This window comes from Panicum virgatum, chromosome 6N (genome assembly GCF_016808335.1).
Source record: "Panicum virgatum strain AP13 chromosome 6N, P.virgatum_v5, whole genome shotgun sequence".
NCBI classification, from domain to species: Eukaryota; Viridiplantae; Streptophyta; class Magnoliopsida; order Poales; family Poaceae; genus Panicum; species Panicum virgatum.
This window is the reverse complement of record NC_053150.1, coordinates 13,722,201-13,740,902: the sequence shown is the minus strand read 5'-3', so window position 1 is coordinate 13,740,902 and position 18,702 is coordinate 13,722,201. Positions and strand designations below refer to the sequence as shown.

General features: G+C 50.5%; 2 protein-coding genes across 2 annotated transcripts in view; both read right to left on the bottom strand.

Moving 5' to 3' along the window:
* Positions 1–5,980, bottom strand: part of LOC120677933 (receptor-like protein EIX2) — a 28,843-nt gene extending 22,863 nt beyond the window's left edge. The window contains exon 1 of the mRNA XM_039959117.1: positions 5,909–5,980. Within this exon, the coding sequence (XP_039815051.1) occupies positions 5,909–5,980 (72 nt within the window). The remainder of the gene's footprint in view (positions 1–5,908) is intronic.
* Positions 5,981–11,344: 5,364 nt separating this feature from the next.
* LOC120677932 (LRR receptor-like serine/threonine-protein kinase RGI2) lies at positions 11,345–12,884 on the bottom strand. Its single transcript, XM_039959116.1, has 2 exons — positions 11,462–12,884; positions 11,345–11,349 (listed from the first exon to the last, which is right to left on the bottom strand). The coding sequence occupies exons 1-2, from the start codon at positions 12,789–12,791 to the stop codon at positions 11,345–11,347; spliced, it is 1,335 nt and encodes a 444-aa protein (XP_039815050.1). The 5' UTR covers positions 12,792–12,884.
* Positions 12,885–18,702: the final 5,818 nt, after the last annotated feature.

Genomic DNA, 18,702 nt, shown 5'->3' with positions numbered 1-18,702 from the left:
AACAGTGGCGACTTTTTGGGGACGTTCGGGGGTTCCCCCCGTAGTAGCCCCCGAGGGAGGCTCGGCTTTGCCGAGGGTAAAGCCGAGCGTACCTCAGAGTTAGCGCGCATCCTAGCCTTCGAGGGCTCGGATGGTTCCAAAAATAAACCAGTAAAGCGTACTTTATTATTTTGGGAAATTGAAGATGCGAATACAGGAAAATGTACAGAAAACTTGAAATTCTAGGGATAGAAGCGACGTAGCTGTTGTATATTCCAAGCGTTGGTGAGGACTTTGCCTTTTTCGTCTGCCAGCTTGTAGGTGCTGGGTTTGAGCACCTCGGCGATTATGTACGGTCCTTCCCATGGAGGTGAGAGCTTGTGGCGACCCCTATTGTCCTGTCGAAGCCTCAGCACCAAGTCCCCTTCGTTGAGGTCTCGGCGCCGGACCCTCTGCACTTGGTACCTTCGCAAGGACTGCTGGTAGCGCGCAGAGTGGAGCAGCGCCATGTCTCGAGCCTCGTCCACTTGGTCAAGCGAGTCTTCGCGAGCTCGCTGGTTTCGTTGCTCTTGGTATGTCTTGAGCCTCGGAGATCCGTACTCCAAGTCAGTGGGGAGTATGGACTCGGCGCCATAGACGAGGAAGAACGGAGAAAACCCCATAGCTCTGCTCGGGGTCGTCCTTAGGCTCCAAATGACCGAGGGTAGCTCCGTGAGCCACCTCCGGCCAAATTTGTTCAGTTTGTTGAAGATTCTTGGCTTTAGTCCTTGGAGGATCATGCCATTGGCACGCTCCACTTGCCCGTTCATCTGTGGGTGTGCCACAGCCGACCAGTCCACACGTATGTGGAAACTGTCGCAGAACGCCAAGAATTTCTTGCCTGTGAACTGGGTGCTGTTGTCGGTGATGATCGAGTTCGGGACCCCGAACCTAAAGACAATGTCGGTGAAGAACAGAACTGCCTGCTCGGATTTGATCTTGCCGATGGGTCGAGCCTTGATCCACTTGGAGAATTTCTCGATCGCCACCAGCAAGTGGGTGAAGCCCCCGGGCGCCTTCTTTAGAGGACCGACGAGGTCTAGTCCCCACACGGCAAGCGGCCACGTGATGGGGATGGTCTGCAGAGCATGGGCCGGGAGATGTGTTTTTCGAGCATAGAACTGGCACCCCTCGCAGGTCCGCACAACGTCGGTGGCGTCGGCGACCGCGGTGGGCCAGTAAAAGCCTTATCGAAACGCGTTACCCACGAGAGTGCGTGGCGCGGCGTGATGGCCGCAGACGCCAGCATGGATGTCGCGGATCAGCTCCTTGCCCTCGGGGATGGGGACGCATCGTTGCAAGACACCCGAGGGGCTACGCTTGTGTAGCTCATTGTCGATTAGGACGAAGGACTTGGCCCACCTGGCGAGGCGCCGCGCCTGGGCGCGGTTAGAGGGTAAGACCCCTCGAATCATCCAGTCAAGGTACTGGACGTGCCAGTCTCGCAAAGTGGGGGTCTCGGCAACTTCCATTGCCTCGCCCTCATCCGCGGAGGTGGTTTCGAAATCAATGTCCATGGGTTCGACCCCGTCCGCCAGGGGATTCCCGCCGGAGCGCCCAGCGGACGAGGGGCCCGACTCCGTCGGGTTCATGAACTCGACGGAGGGCTTGGTGATGTCTCGAGCGAAGATGTTCAGGGGGACGGTGGTCCACCCCGACGCAATCTTGGCTAATTCGTCGGCGCCCTCGTTGTACTTGCGCGGGATATGATTGAGCTCTAGGCCATCGAACTTGTCTTCGAGGCGGCGCACTGCATTGCAGTACGCCTCCATCTTCGGGTCGTGACAGCTAGACTCCTTCATGACTTGATCGACGACGAGTTGAGAGTCCCTGCGCACGTCGAGGCACTTGACGCCGAGCTCGATGGCGATGCGGAGGCCACTGAGGAGGGCCTCGTACTCTGCCATATTGTTAGACGCAGGGAAATGCAAATGTATTACGTACCGCATATGTTCCCCGAGGGGTGAGATGAAGAGTAGGCCGGCTCCAGCGCCGGTTTTCATCACCGACCCGTCGAAGTACACTGTCCAGCATTCGCCCTGGATTTGCGGTGGAGGTAGCTGAGTGTCCGTCCACTCAGCCACGAAGTCGGCCAAGATTTGGGACTTGATCGCCTTGCGGGGGGGGGCGTAGGTGAGCGTTTCTCCCATCAGCTCCATGGACCATTTGGCGATTCTACCCTCGGCTTCCCGGTTGCGGGCTATCTCTCCCAAGGGGAAAGATGAGACCACGGTGACAGGGTGGGCTTCGAAGTAGTGGCGCAGCTTGCGCCGAACCAGAACCACTGCGTAAAGCAGCTTCTGAATCTGCGGATAGCGTGTCTTAGTTTCAGACAACACCTCGCTGATGTAGTACACCAGCCGTTGGACGGGCAGAGCATGGCCCTCCTCTTGTCTTTCGACCACGATCACCGCGCTGACCACCTGGGTTGTCGCAGCTACGTATAGGTAGAGGGGCTCGCCATCCGTGGGTGGCGTGAGAATGGGGGCACGGGTGAGTGATGCCTTCAGCCTTTCGAGGGCTTCTTGAGCTTCGGGGGTCCATGTGAAGCGCTCGGTTTTCCTCAAGAGTCGGTACAGGGGTAAGCCTTTTTCGCCGAGATGCGAAATGAAACGGCTAAGGGACGCTAGGCATCCCATGACCCTCTGTACCCCCTTTAGGTCTCGGATCGGTCCCATCCGAGTGATGGCCGAGACTTTGTCAGGGTTGGGTTCGATGCCCCGTTGGGAGACAATGAAGCCCAAGAGCATGCCTCGAGGCACCCCGAACACGCATTTCTCGGGGTTAAGCTTTACCCCTTTGGCCCGTGGACAATCGAACGCGATCCTGAGATTGGCGACCAGGTCGTCCGCCTTCCTGGATTTTACAACGATGTCGTCGACATATGCCTCTACGCTGCGCCCGAGATGGTCTATGAAAACGTGGAGCATACACCTCTGGTATGTGGCTCCGGCGTTTCTGAGGCCAAAGGGCATTGTGACGTAGCAGTACATGCCGAAGGGTGTGATAAAAGAAGTCGCGAGCTGGTCGGACTCTTTCATCTTGATTTGGTGATAACCGGAATAAGCATCAAGAAAGGATAAGAGTTCGCATCCCGCAGTAGTGTCTACAATCTGATCGATCCGTGGCAAAGGAAAGGGAACCTTCGGACATGTCTTATTTAAACTAGTGTAATCTACACACATCCTCTAGTTTCCACTCTTTTTCTTTACTAATACTGGATTAGCTAGCCACTCGGGATGGAATACCTCTTTGATGAATCGGGCCGCCAGAAGTTTCTGCAACTCCTCGCCGATCGCCCGGCGCTTGAGCTCGTCGAAGCGTCTTAGGCACTGCTTCACCGGTTTGGAGTTGGGTCGGACATCAAGAGAGTGCTCGGCGACCTCCCTCGGTATGCCAGGCATGTCCGAGGGGCTCCACGCAAAGATATCTACGTTGGCGCGGAGGAAATCGATGAGCACCACTTCCTATTTGTCGTCGAGGGTGGCGCTGATCTGCAACGCCTTGTCGTCGGTGTGGCTCAGGTCGAGGGGCACCTTCTTGATACCCTCGGTGGGCTCGAAGCTCCCGGCGTGTCGGTGCATGGAGTCCAAGGCCTCGCTCGCCATTTTGTCGAGGGTGGCTGCGAGGGCCTCGTCCTCCGCTTGAGCTTCCGCGCGCTCAACGCACTCGACGTCGCATTCGTAGGCGTGCTCGAACGAAGCGCCGATGGTGATGACGCCCTTCGGACCCAGCATTTTGAGCTTGAGGTAGGTGTAGTTGGGGACGGCCATAAACTTGGTGTAGCAAGGATGACCAAGGATGGCATGATAGGACCCTCGAAATCCCACCACCTCGAAAGTGAGTACCTCCTTGCGGAAGTTGGCTGCTGTGCCAAACACACAGGCAGATCGATCTGGCCGAGGGGTTGGACTCGCTTCCCTAGCGCGACGCCGTGAAATGGTGACTTGCTGGGGCGAAGCTTGTCCAGTCCGATCCCCATGAGCTCCAAGGTGGGGGCGTACATGATGTTGAGGCTGCTGTCTCCGTCCATGAGCACCTTGGAGAAGCGGGTGTTGCCGATGATGGGGTCGACAACAAGCGGATACCGTCCCGGATGCGGGACGTAGTCGGGGTGGTCCTCGCGGCCAAAGGTGATGGTATCCTTCGACCAGTCGAGGTAGGATGGCGTGGCTTTGGTGACGGAAAAGACTTCGCGGCGCTCACGCTTGCGCTGCCGAGGAGTCATATTCGTCGTTGCTCCTCCAAAGATGAAGAAGGCGTTCTCCACTGGGGGGAACTCGTCATCTCCACCTTTGTCGCCCGCATCCTTCTTCTTGTCTTCATCGCGATGCGCGACGCGGTTGTAATACCTCTTGAGCATCTCGCACTGCTCGAGGGTATGGTTGACCGGGCCCTTGTGGTAAGGGCACGGCTTCTTGAGCATGTCGTCGAATTGGCCACCACCACCTCGGGGGGGGGGGGGGGGGCGAGGCCCTTTGCGGTCTGGGGCGGCAGCGAAGGCCTCCTCGGAGTCCTTCGCCCGCCCTGACTCACGCTGGTTTGGTGGGATCGGCTTCTTTCCCTTCCTCCCCCGCTTCAGTTTCTTGGCGGGGGTGTTGGGCTTGCTACTGCTGCCCTCTGCGGGCGCATCGTCCTTGCACTTGCTCGATTTGTCGTCGAAGATGGCACCAACAGCCTCCTCACCGGCGGCGTAGTTGGTGGTAGCGTCGAACAACTCATTGGTGCTGATGGGTCGGCTTCTCGCAAGCTCATGCACCAGGTTCCTGTACGTCGTACCCTCAAGGAAAGCGTTGATAACCTCGACCCTGGGGAGCTCGGTGCACTGCTTGGAGAAGCATCGCACGTAGTCACGCAGGGACTCGCGGGGCTTCTGGCGACACCCTTTGAGGTCCCTGGAGTTCCCAGGGTGCACGTACGTGCCCTGGAAATTGCCCACGAAGATATGGACCAAGTCGGCCCAGTTGTGGATCTGATCCGCAGGCAGGTGCTCGAGCCATGTTCGTGTGGCGTCAGCGAGATGAAGAGGAAGGTTGCGGATGATGACCGCGTCCTCCGTCGCACCGCCTAGCTGGCACGCTAGGCGGTAGTCGTTGAGCCAGACTGCAGGGTCAGTCTCGCCCGAGTACTTGACGAGGGTGTTAGGTTGTCGAAAGCGTAGAGGAAAGGATGCAGTTCGAATCTCCCGGTTGAATACCCGGGTGCCCGGAGGCTCCGGGGACTCACCTCTGTCGTGCTCGGGGTCGAAGCGTCCACCCCGTCGAGGGGTGTACTTCCTGCCGTCGATGACGTTGTGGGCGTCGCCGTCGCCAGCGTGCCCGCGAGTGTCACGGATTTGCTCCCATACGGGAACTCTTCCGATGCGCTCGTGCATCGAGGGTGCCCTCGCGCCGGGTGCTACGGTTGCCTTGCCCTTCCGTGCTGGTGGTGTGTGCACAGAAACCTCGTGGTCCTGGTGCGCAGTCCCGCCAGGCGGCTCCGGGGCCCTCGAGCGCATACGAGACGCAGAACTCTCGGCCTGCTGCACGGCAGCTTGTTCAATGAGCTCCTGTGCCTCGCGGCACAGGTTGCGGCCTGAAGGCGTCGATGGCTCGGGCATAGCTTGAAGTAGATAGGCCGCAGCGATGAGTTTTCCGCCGGCCGTTTGTAGTTCCGGAGATTTGTCGACGTTGTCGTCGGCCAGGATGCGCTCCCGGGCAACACGTCCCGCCGCCTGGGCATGTGTACCATGCGCGGTACGCTGCTACTCGAGTGCGGCGCGCAGCTCCTGGGTTTGTTGACGCTGCTCGTCGAGCTTGGCTTGAAGCTCTTTGAGCTGCGCCAGCTGAGCTTGTCGCGCCGCCGAGCTTGAAGAGGAGGGGGCCGCAGTCGGGACCACCGGTTGCTTTGCCTGTGCGTCCGCCCCGGCGTCCCCGTCGTTGCTTGGGGCGTTGTCGTTCTGCTCGTCCGCAAGGTCCACCATGAAGCACTCCCGAGAAGGATCAAAATCCCCCCCATGAAGCACTCCCGGGAAGGATCAAAATCCCCCTCGCTGGAGTCTTCGGAGCAGGTGAGGCAGTAAGCCGTCGCCAGCTGGAACGAGCAAAGGGCGTCGGGGTCGTAGACCCCAGAGTAGTCCTCGGCCGCAAAGTTGTTCATGAAGAAGTTGACATCGTCGGCGATCGAGCTCGCCGTCTCGGGGTAGGATTCGTCGAGGGACGACGCGATGAGGTTGCGCATCGATAGAAGATGATGACCCGGCAGATCCTCATACTCGGTGAAGTTAGTGCTGATTGAAGAGGCGTAGGTGTGAGCGGCAGTGTTGCGCATCCCGAAGGGGAAGGGCGAGGGTGAAGTCGAGCCCCCCCTGGGAGGCACTAGCGCCGCTGCAGATGATGGTGCCGGCACAGATGACGCCGAGGCACGTGATGACGAAAAGGTGGCCCTGTTGGCCGTGACGCTGAGTTGCGATATGCCAGCCTCGACCCACATGGGGGAGTTGCGGCGTGTCGCGCGACGCCGCTCTGCTCGTGCTCGTCGCGAGCGCTGACCCGAGCGCCTGTCGTGCCGGGCCGGCCAAGTCGGGCGCGAGCGCTGACCCGAGCGCCTGTCGTGCCGGGCCGGCCAAGTCGGGGTGATGGGGTTGCGTCTGGGCGAGAGGAGCCGCATGAGGTAGCCGTTGCCAGTCGCTCTGAATTCGAGACTCCCGAACCAGATCACAAATCCAGCTGGGAGCGGATCTGAGACACCCATAGGGTATGGGTTGGATCCGCTCGCCATCCGTGGAGATCAAATGGGAAAAAGAGAGAAAAATGTCACGCAGCGCCCCCCTACCTGGCGCGCCAACTGTCGGTGTCCCGACCCGGGGGCCCGGATCCCAACTAGTAAATACTGCGTGTTTCCTCGTCCCAGATGATGATGCAAGAGGCAATCACAGTAACGCACGGTTTATCCTGGTTCTGGCCGCGGAGCCGTACGTCCAGCAAAGGGGGTGTGCGAGGGCACTGTATTATCTTGCACCCGGAGTGCTTGTAGTAGGGGGTACAAGCAAGGCGAGAGAGGGAGAGAAGCTCCCAAGTCTCAACTAGGAGTGGAGTCGGTGGGGATGAGTGCTCAGTAGTCCTGGTGCGTCCTCTTGAGGAGAGAAGCCAGAGAGTCCAGGTCAAAACAGAGTTCAGAGAGCCGCTAAGGGGAGCCCGCCTCCTCCTTTTATAGTAACAAGGAGGGGCGGCGTACATGAGTGAGGCATGGACCATGGAAGTCATCGTTTTCCCCTGAATCGCGGGGTACAGTGGTCGGATACTGTAGTAAGTACACTGTGGGAAGGCGCCGCGCGTCGCTGTCGTCCTGGATTTCGTCCTTCGTCCTGTGAAGATTGCGCCGGTCGTCCTGCAGTGTTCCGGCGGTAGCAATGGCGCGGGATGGCCCCGGACGCCCTGGTCGGAGTGCGGACGTGCACACTAGAAGGTCCGGGGGACACGTGGAGGTCCCGGACCTCTGAGAGGGGGGAGGTCCGGGACTCCGACCGTGTGTGATGAGCGCCCCTTCCGGAAGGGCACGTGACATCACCGGACCCCTTCCCCAGTGGGAGGCGAGTCCGGGTGGTCGGTGTCGGCAGAACAGGAACGGGAGCAATGCCGGGCCCGTCTTGTCTCGCACCGCATGTCCCACAGTGTCGCTACAGCCTTCGGGATGGCGGAGCGGTGACCGAAGTCAGCGGATGGGACCCCGGTCACATCCACTGTGGGAGTGGCAGCCTGACACCGTCCGTCCTGGGCGTCGTGGCGAGACGGCTGGCCTTTAATGCCTCCGTATGGCGAGTGGTTGGGTGGCAGGGTTGTTTGTCCCTTGCGCCGAGGGGTGGCCTCGAGCGAGGCGGAGATTGGTCACCTGCTCGAGGGTAGTTTCGCTACCCTCGAGCGAGGCGGAGATTGGTTACCTGCTCGAGGGTAGGTCCGCTACCCTCGAGCGAGGCGGAGATTGCCCAGCGGACCCGAGAGGGACCCTCGAGCGAGGCGGAGATTGGTTACCTGCTCGAGGGGAATGTAAATGGGCCGCACGCTGGGCTTCTTTGAGTCCTTTCCTTTCTTCCGAATGGGAAGCAGGCCGTGGGCCTTTGTGGGCCTGGTTGCCTTAACACGTGTTTGCGTTTTTTAGAATGATCTTAGTACACCAATTAGGGGGTCCCTAATCGTGGTACCCGACACTTTGTAGGTCTTGTTTGTTCTTCTCTTAGTTTTCTAGGTTTGGTAGTTGCACTGTGCATATGCATTGTACATGTTTGCATTTTGCATTGTCTCACTTACACTAGCATTCTTGTATACATTGCTATGATCTTCTAGTGCCTACTAGTGTGAGTTGATAAATTTGATCATGTATAGCTTGCTCTACTGTGTATATGACATCATCTGAGTTAATATATTTTGATTTGAAAATCTGAAAACATGATCACCCTGTCTTGACTACTAGCATGTTAGGGCGTGTTGATATGCTTTGCTATCTTATTCATGCTAGTGTAGCCTTTCGTTCAGCAATTGATACTTGAAATGATCTAAATTTGATAAAATTGCTTGAACTATTCTTGAAATGGATTGAAAAGATCCAAGTGGGATTGCTTGTCGCACTGATCGAGTTTTCGGGATGGCTCACTTTGCACTTGTGAGAACCCGGGTAAGGCTGTGCATGACTGAAACGAGTGTCTTAAGCTTCTGATTGTCTTTGGCATAGGCTTGGCCTCGTTGTTAAGTAAAGCATGACAAGCTTTCAACCCCTGGCATTAAGAATTGCTTGATATAAATTTGATCGAAAAATGAATGTTTGCTACATGCTTTTGGCTGGTTTGGCTCACCTGTATGAGTATGATTAGCACTGCTTTCCATTCCCTACTTGTTAGTGCTAGATCTTGGGTGATGCTTTTCTTTCTCCTAAACTAAACTTGCCTAGCTCTAGATTGATTTGATATACCCTGTTGAGTTAGATGCAGGTCTTGTTTATGGATGCACACGTGCTTGTGACTAGATGTTGCTCATATCATTGTATCCCTGAATGCTTTCACTTACACCTCTTGCATTGCATTCATTGCATAGCATCTGTTCAGGGGGAGTTTCAGCTTCAGGGGGAGCCTTAGGTCTTTTTTGACTTGATGTGTGCATGTGCCAACAAGGGGGAGAATTTTGGGAGAAGTGATCGAACAAGGGGGAGACTTGTTTGATTTTTGAAAAACTTGTTGTGCACAGGGCTTTGAGAGTGCATCATTTTGTGAGAGTTGCACGTGTGAAGGAAAAATGCATTTCAGGGGGAGTTTCTGCTTTGGTTGTGGATCCTGGTTTCCTCGTTTTCCCTTTGCTTCTTGCATGACTGCGTCGAGCGTTACCTCTGTCTTTGAGGAGTCATGTTTTGGCTTTTGATCGATTGCGTCGAGCCGTTGCCCTTGTCTTAGGGAATCGATCTCTGCTTGAGTAAGTGACTATTCTTGACTTTCTGAGTTTTTTGTCACTTGCTTGAGTTCTTCACTTTCTTGCTTCTATTTTATCACTTCTCTGTTTTCAGGTGGTGTGTTGACAATGCACTCATCAAGGGGGAGATTGAGGAATGTTGAGTACTTTATCCTGCTTGTGATGAGTGAATTGTCAACCGTGCGGTGTGATCGTGCGCTTGGTCTTTGGATTGCAGGTACACGGGCGTCTAGTGTCGACGGAGAGTTGCCGTGGAGGTGCTCAGGCCAGGCGGCAGCTGTGGCGTCCACTCCTGGATCGAGGGCGCAAGCGACGACGGAAGGCGGGTTTCTTGGTTTGCGCCACAAAACCAAGAAGGCGGACGGCGGTTGAAGACGCCAAGTCGTGGAGGCACGGGCGTCGGTCTCGGGACTGACGGAGGCGACGGGCGTCGACGGCGTCTAGGGACTCGCTGCGAGCGAGGAGGTGACGGGCGGCGGGCGGCGTCTAGGGCCGTCAGAAGGCCGAGGCGGGAACGGCGTCTAGGGCCACGGCGTGGAGGCGGGAATCTTCCCGCGCGAGGAGTTTTGGCGGTTTTCTCAAAACCGGCCATCTACCCGGGTTTCACGGACCTTCCAAAACCGTGGACCAGATCTTGATCAAGATGGCGGCATCGTGGAGAAGACTTCGCTCCGAAGAAAGAACCTCAGCCGTCAGATGAGATCGTGTACAGGGGGATGCTGCAGACCAACCGGTCTGACCGGTCCCTGGCACCGGTCTGACCGGTCTCGGCGGGTATAAATACCCCCACCAGCCCGTGGCTGGTTGAGTCTTTTGAGTTTTCTTGAGTCCTTTTCATTTTTCCTTCCCCTTCCTCCTGCTCCAGGTTAGGGCCAAGGACTCCAATGCAAAACAAGGGTTAGGGTTTAGCTAATCTCTGAAATTAGTGGGTAGGATGATGGGCGGATGGCTCTAGCCTTTGTATAGGTTAATTCCTCTGAGATTAATGAATGAAATTCGTTTGAGATTCACCTGTGTGTGCTGAGTTCTCGTCCTCTCCCTCCTCTCTTGCGTTTTGGGTTCGAATTCTCCTCTTTTGGTGTGTTTTGTGTTTGGAGGAGACAACCCTTTGAATTCGTGTTTTGTTGAACTCTTTGTGACGACTCCGATGCATCTAGCCTAGTGCCAAACCCCCTGGAATCGCGAGTTCTCACGAATTGGAGTTTTTTGTGTTCTTGAGAAAACCCCAATCCACTTTGATCTTCTTCCGAATTCTCAAGATCCTTTAATCTTTTGGGAGAGATCTGTTGGGGATATGTTCACGGGACAGGTGTGAAGGTATTCTCCAAGTTTCATTGGATTTAGACTTCGTTTGCTTGAGATTTGCCTTTTGAAGCCTTGGTTGCGGGCTGTCTGGGAGCGACCGGTCTGACCGGTCTGGGTAACCGGTCTGGAATTTCAATTTCCAGCCCAACCGGTCTGACCGGTCTGAGCTAGCGGTCAGACCGGTCTAAGTTTTTTCGTATTGCTTCCGTTTCTCTTCCTAAGGATTTTTGCTTTGAGATAGCTAGTCCATAGCTACTCTCTCACCCTAGGTTCGAGGGCTTGTGGTGATTTTCGGGTTATAGGCCGACGGATCGATTTCGAGAGAAATTTTGATCGGCTCCCATTCACCCCCTCTGGTCGCCAGTTTCGGTCCCTCACCATGCCATCCAGATGTGCTGGCAAGCTACCACTTAGTTTGTTGTCAGAGATGTCGAGGGATAAGGCCTGTGAGAATGTTGACCAAAACCAGTCAGGGATAGTGTCGTTCAGAGTTGTCCTTGAAATGTCAAGTTGAATAATTTGCAGCTGTTGCCTCAACCATGCTGGAAACAGAGGACCCATTTGGCAATTTGCAAAATTTCCATATTCTAGTCTGAAAGGAGGAAGCCAATCTTCATTCACTATAATGTTCAAGTTATTGTTAGAAGAAAGATCTAATGCCTTTAAACTTATCAAGCCTTCCAAGTGTTCTTCCGTGATCATACCACTGAAATGGTTGTTGCTAATATCCAAATAAGTCAACTTTGCAAGCGCACCAATTCCTGTGGGTAGGCTTCCACTAAGATTATTGCTGTTGACATGGAGGGTACTTAGGCTAGTAAGATACTGAACCTGTTGTGGTAAAGGTCCAGCCATTTTGTTTCCGGAGATGTCAATGATAGTAAGACGTGTACAGTTCCCAAGTGAAGGTGGGATTCTTCCATTAAGGTTGTTGCTGTTGAGCTCAAGTCTTCTTAAGTTGATGAAGTTTCCTATGAAATTTGTCAAGGTTCCACTGAAATTATTGTAACCGAGGTGCAGCCCCTGCAGTTTCTCCCATGTGCATTGCGGAAACCTCTCCATAAATACTGTAATGTCTCCACTAATATAATTACTGGTGAGGTCCAGGATTTCCAAACTGCAAAGATTTTTCAGATTTCCGACCATTTCAAAACTGCAATTTCTGGTAAGGTTCCCTGTCCATGCCAGGTTATTGTTATAGTTGTAGGACAAATCGAGGAATTGAAGGGATGTCATGTTTTCCAGTGCATTGTCGAGATGCCCAAACAAACTGCTTCCGTGAAGATTGAGGTACTTTAGGCCTTTTGCTTTCCAAAACCAACTAGACCCAATTTTATGGTTGAAGATATTCCAAGAAAGGTCAAGACTCTCAAGTTTTGTCAGATTGAAGTACAAAATTGATTGGTTTGTGCTATCAAGTGAACAGGAAGAGAGGATAATTACTCTTAGAGATGGAATCATATTCAGATTTTGTGGCCAATCATGTACGGCCGAGAGATTTACACCACTCATGTCAAGGTATTGTAGCACAGGCAGATTTGTTAACCAGGTGATATCCGTTGAGTACATCTCATAACTTTTGCCAAGATCTAGATACTGCAATTTAGACAGGTTACCTAATTGTGGAGGCACTGTTCCAGTGAAAGGTATGCCAGAGAGGTTGAGATATCTTAGATTATCCATATTGCCCAAGAACAGAGACATACGGCTAGAGGGTTTTGCTAGGAAGTTGGAGCTAAGATCCAAATGTTCCAACTGTTTTAGAGAAAGCAAAGAGGGACTTAATCTCTCCAAACAAAGCATATTGATGCTTCTTATAGATGTCTGTACTTGGATTGCCAAGGTGAAGCTTGATGATATGACCAGTCTTGTTGCTGCATCTGACCCCTCTCCAGTGGCAGCAATCTCTGCCCTTCCATGAGACGAGGCGGTTGGCCGGATCACCTGTGATGCCCTTCTTGAAGGACAGTAAGGCAGCCCTCTCGTCAGGGCTGCAGCTCCCACCATGTAGTTTCTGGGCTGCCTGTGAAGCATCTGCGAAGAACAAAATTAAGTTTGTGATGACTATGAGGAGGGTGAGCAAGGGACTCGTGGTGAATTGCATTCTTGAGAACTAGAGAGTAGCTGCTGAAAGGCTGAAGCAAATGGGCAAAGTGTAGCTTCAGGAGCACTGAATGCGCAAGATAATTGGAGTCTGAAGCCGAGGTGATTAGCCTTGGGTCGCTGTCTTTCTGCCCACTTCAGTTCAGTCTGTAGTCAATGACTTTTGCTTTTAAAAGTGGACCGTGGGATTAAGTTGGGCAGCTACCAACTGATTACGAGACCGGCCAGAGTCACAAACATGTTGACCACCAGACATTCTGCGTGTTCCTTGAAAATCTCAAGAGGTCATTAAAATGTCCTCTGCTTTTATCAGATTCTCAATTATTCCGTCGTTAGATTCTCAAGAGATCAAATTTTATTATGCATTCCAACTCAGTTTTTCTTTTCAGTTATGACTGGACTACCGGGTGACATGGAAAATAAAATTTGGGGGAAGTATCAGGAACTCAGGAAGCGTCCATAGCAGTAAAAACCTCCAGCGGAGCAGGGAAACAAAACACGTTCTCCTATTTTAGTTGTCCGTTGAACCTCCTCGCCACTGGAGCTGCCGCCGCCACTGGAAATGGTAAGTAAATAGGAAAATGGATATCCGAGATATCTGAATCCACTTTCATAGGTATTCGATCCGTTTCCATTCTTAGGGTGAAAATTGGAAGAAAAAAGAAAATGGATATTCGAGATATTCGAGTCTGTTTCCTTTCGATTTGATCCGTTTCCATTCCTCGAGTTCCTCTTCCACACCCTTGCACCCCGCGCGCTGGAGACCACCGCCACCCCGGTCTCCCCGTTGGGTAATCCACGCCCAACCGGCATTACCCACTTTAATTGGGCATGGGCAAATTAATTTGAAGTGGATATGGGCAAATTAATTTGAGTTTGGGCATGGCAAATTAAATTGAGGCGGCTCCCCAACGACAGGCGCCTACATGGAATGGGGTACCACTTGAGCATGTTCAGACTTCCAAGGCTCAGCAATTAATTAGAGCATGGTTTATGGTTTCGCCAGCTTGCCAGCAAAATGAAAGGCTGCGTCAGCTCAGCTGAGTGAGGTGGTGGTGGTGGACCCGCTGTCTTTAATACATGCAGTGGAAACAGAGCAAGCCTAACCAATGCAAGCTGGATGATCGGTGGTGGGAGGGCTCGTTTTGCTCTCTCTCCTCATTTCTCTCTCCACCATGCAGAAACTCTCTGGCATCTACTATAATGGGTGTCTTTAGATTCAAAAAATTTTCACCAAAAAATATCACATCGAATATTTGGACACATGCATGAAGTATTAAATGAAGTCTATTTACAAAATTTTTTGCACGAATGGGTTGTAAATTGCGAGACGAATCTAATGAACCTACTTAATTCATGATTTGTAACAATGATGCTACAGTAACCATTCGCTTATTAGGAATTAATCATGGATTAATTAGGCTCATTAGATTCGTCTTGCAATTTATAATCTATCTATGCAAAATTTTTTGTAAATAGACTTTATTTAGTACTCCAAAATAGTAAGGTTCTGTTTCAAAATTTTTACCAAAAAAATCTAAACGCACCCAATATATACTTGCTCTTACAGGACTCAATCCTCCTACACCGTCTAGTGGAGATGTAGATTTGTTTGTGCACCACTGGTCAAGGATCCAGCATGCATGCTTTTGCTTCTTGGGTCACTTTAGTTATATTGCTGCTAACCACCACTTTTGTTCCGCGGAGTGCTAACCACCACTTTATATTGCTGCTAACCTCCACTTCTATTCCACGTGAAACAACTTGATCAGCAAAGTTTCCACTTTCGAAACAGTATTGTCTAAATTGGCCCAGCACTACCTAAATTCCTCTTCTGCCCCTACGAAACATATACAAATTAAATAGATGTTAAGATCAGCAAACGGAAGCAGACCCGAAATGTATGGATATTATTCTTAAGTCATTCATGCTAAACTATAGCTATAAAGTTATTCTTTATTTGTTAAGTTTGGATATTTTGAAATGTTACGATTAGATTATTAGTATCAGAGTGTAGTTTTATACAAGTTTATTTCTGCTGCGTTTAGATATTTTGTAACAAAAAGTACTAGTCATGTTTTTTTTTCATAATAAATCAAAGTTGTACTTTGCTTGAAGACCCGTTGGCTCGATGTGAGAACCTGACCTTATTTGTCTGAAAAGGATGATAAGAAAGACCTGCTACAGTGGATTGGGATGCCCAATGTGCTTAGTGACGTGGACATTATTGTTAACGGAATCATGTGCCTAAAGGGTCCAATACTCGTGTTGTCATCATTCCCACAAACTGCTAAGCTAGTATTTGCTCACTAGACACTACTCTTTTTCATATCAAAGCTGGATGGATTTCGACCAAATTCAGTATATGTGAAATTCAACTGCTTCGGACAGCCTATTCATCAACCATTAAAAATATAAGATTTTCTTTTCATGATATGGTAATTTCTGGCCTGTCAACTTTTGAGCAACCAAAACAGGGGCAAAACCAGTGCATTAATTCTGCTCTTGAGTTACAGCCATTCTGTTTCCTCTGTTTTTGAAAGACCGGATCGGGTGCTCTAGTCTAAGAGGGGAAGGGGGCGAATTAGACAACTTAAAACTTAGACCTATGTCTCCAACTAGTTTGCACAATATTAAACTAAAACAAGCTATCTATATGTGCAACTAAGGTTGTTCTAGTGTGAAACTCCTATCCCAAAAGAGTTTAGCAACCTATAGCTTTTCCTATCAAGAAACTACTATATGAAAGTAAAGTCAAACAAGAATTGCTAGTATGAAATGCGGAAGCTTAAAGAGCAGGATAGGAGGAAGCAAACTCTCGACGCGGGTGTTTATCCCGTGGTTCGGTTAGCCACAAAGTCACACCTACATCCACGTTGTTGAAGCACTCACTAAGAGTATCGCTTCTCGGAAATCAAGTCTCTTCCGCGGACTCAACCACGGTCACCTTGATCCCGGACTCCACTAAGGAGCTTCTCCACAAAGGATGGGGGTCTCCACATCCCCCACACAAGGTTGTCGTCGCCGTTCCACACCAAGTCGGAGGGTCGATGATGTGCCGGCGAGCCACCAAGCTCCAAGGGGCTGGCACACCAAGATATCTTTTTGGTTCAACAAAGAACCACGGCACAAAGGTTCAAGGCCTTGCTTTCTCACTCACTAAGAGCTAACCTAGCACTAACAATCTCAAGAATGTGCTAAGGACTAAAGATATGAACACTAAGCTCTTGGATGGCTTGGAGATGTTCTTGGGTGTGGGTGTGATGTCCTTGAACTCCAGCAAATTTCAAATGATCGGAGGAACCCATATATATAGGCCACCAAGTGAATAGAGCCATTAGGAGCCGTTATCCAACTTTTCTGCGTAGCGTCGGATAGACCAACGGTGGGGCACCGGTTCATCCGGTCACACTGAGCCATGGGGTAGCCGTTGGGGTTCTAACAGCGTGACGCAGGAGGCACCGGATAAACCGATGGCTAGGTGTCGGTTCATTCGGGGGGCATCGGATCATCCGGTGCTGAAGGAATCTTCAGCTGACTGCTGACATCATTGCTCCGACGCATTGTTCCGATGCATTACTCCGGTGCCTCTTCAGATCATCTGGTGCTGAAGGTTTCGCTTCAATACTTTTGACATCGTCTCTGAGTAATCCTCCGGTCAATGCTCCGACGCTCTATTCTTGGTAGCGTCAGATTATCCGGTGCCACTTGGCCTTTCTCCCATTGGTGCAGCAAATTGCACCGACGCTAAGGCGTCGGTTTATCCGATGGCAACCGGATGCTCCGGTGCCCCTGCTTTGGATCATCCGGTGCTACTGGAAACTACAAAACTTGTCCATTTCATTCTTTTTTTGAGTTCTTTCTTCGTATTTTGCTTTGTTTGGCCTTTTTACTTCATCCCTGTGATCTATTAATGTTCACTTGACAAACTCATCAGTCTCATTGATTGCGTTGTTACTCAATCACCAAAATCACAAGACAATGGTCTAATGGGGCCATTTTTCTTACAATCTCTCCCTTTTTGGTGATTGATGACAACACAATCAAAGCAAGCATAAAATTTTGCAAGAATTGAAAAATTGAAATCAATTGAAACCACTTACACTTGCTTGGATGCTTACCATCATCCAATGATGACTCGGCATCCCTCTAAATCCATCATCCCCCTTTGTTTCTCCCCATGTTTGCTACTTCTTCTTCGTTTTCTCCTCCTTTGGAATCAAAGTTGCTTCCCCTTTGGAAGATACTCATGTTCACCTTGCTTTGATCCAAACTTCTCCCCCTTTGGAATCAAATCACCTAAAAAGGCTTGGCAAAACAAAATAACTCAAAGGGAAAAGTTAGTAGCCTAGGGAGTTAGTTTCATGAATTATGATCCAATTATATGATATCAATGAAGATATCAATTAAATGATTATTAAGGAGGATCACAAAACATAAGACTTGCATGATATGAGCTAAACTTTCCACAAGTGTGTACACGAAATGATGATGTGAAAATCAAGTGCACAACTAGACATTTGAATGAGAAAGCTTAAATCATATCATGCGCGGAGGTAGCCCTAAAGTAACAAGGAATTGACAAGAATACCAATTGAAGGGGTTATAGACCATGCATACCTCCGGGGGAAATAGTTATCTTGCATGTACCAATTTGAAAGTGACTTGTTTCCAAATATACCAATTGAAATTGAATATGAATTGAAAGTCTTTGAGGTCAAAATAGTTGGTACACCAAGGTGAGCACATGCATGAGCACATAGTCTATGAACTTAGATAGAAGTTTTGTTCAATAGATCATGGCTCAATATGAGACTACAAAAAATAAGCTTGAAAATATATTAGTCTCCAAAATCACAAATCATAGGATGAACTCCCCCTAAATGTGTGCATTTAGTTTTTGAATCACCAACCAAATATATACACATTGTTTATGCCAACAATGGGAAGTTTACCCTATAGCTTGTGCTCATGGTACACAAATGAGATACATACCTCATTAAGTCCATGTACCATGAAAGGTAACCTTGTGTAGCTTTCTACACACTTATCAAACCATGTAGGTTGCTCATGGGTTAGAGTCATGACACAAGCAACCCACCATATATAACACTAGGTGATGCAATGCAAACAACCTAGCAAGAGTAATGGAGCTACATGATGCTTGAATTGAAATCTAGCTACCATTACTTTATGGGGGACTTGGGCAACAAATATCCAAGATGCGAGCTTGGCTTCTTTAGCTTGAATCCTTCATCTTCTAGGTAGCCAAGCCTCCAAATCCCCCGAAGCCGTTCTTGGGCTTCAAGTCTCCTTTGGAACCCACACCATTTGATGCCCCTTCATATTGGTGATGACATCCTTGGGCACCCAAATGGAGTGATTCCAACTCCTTTCTTACTTCCCAACCTTGTGAGCAACGACCTTGCCATTTGTTTTCTTCTTGATTATATAGGTGGTGCTATTGCTTTTGTTTCTCTGGTTGGGCTTGGTGTAGATGAGAGAACTCTTGATTGTAAGCTTCTTCTTATTCTTTTCATCGGAAAGCTTCTTCTTTAGTTGAGGGCACTTGTTGGACTTGTGGCCTCTTTTATGGCACTTTGAGCAAGTCACGGTGGACCCCTTCTCAAGCTTCTTCACCATGTCATCACGGTTATCTTGAGAAGGTTGGACATTGCTTTCTATGCCCTTTCCTTTTAGTCTAGCCAAGTCCTTCATGAGCCTTTGTACTTCTTGCTTGAGTTCATCACTCTCCTTGGCAATGACATCATCACATGATTCTACAACAACATCCTCAAAGCATTTCTCATTGCAAGGATTAGATTTATCAATTGAATCAAAA

Bases quoted from the DNA above. Each gene is read 5' to 3' on its own strand.
- LOC120677932 (XM_039959116.1), bottom strand. From the start codon at position 12,791: ATGCTTCACAGGCAGCCCAGAAACTACATGGTGGGAGCTGCAGCCCTG.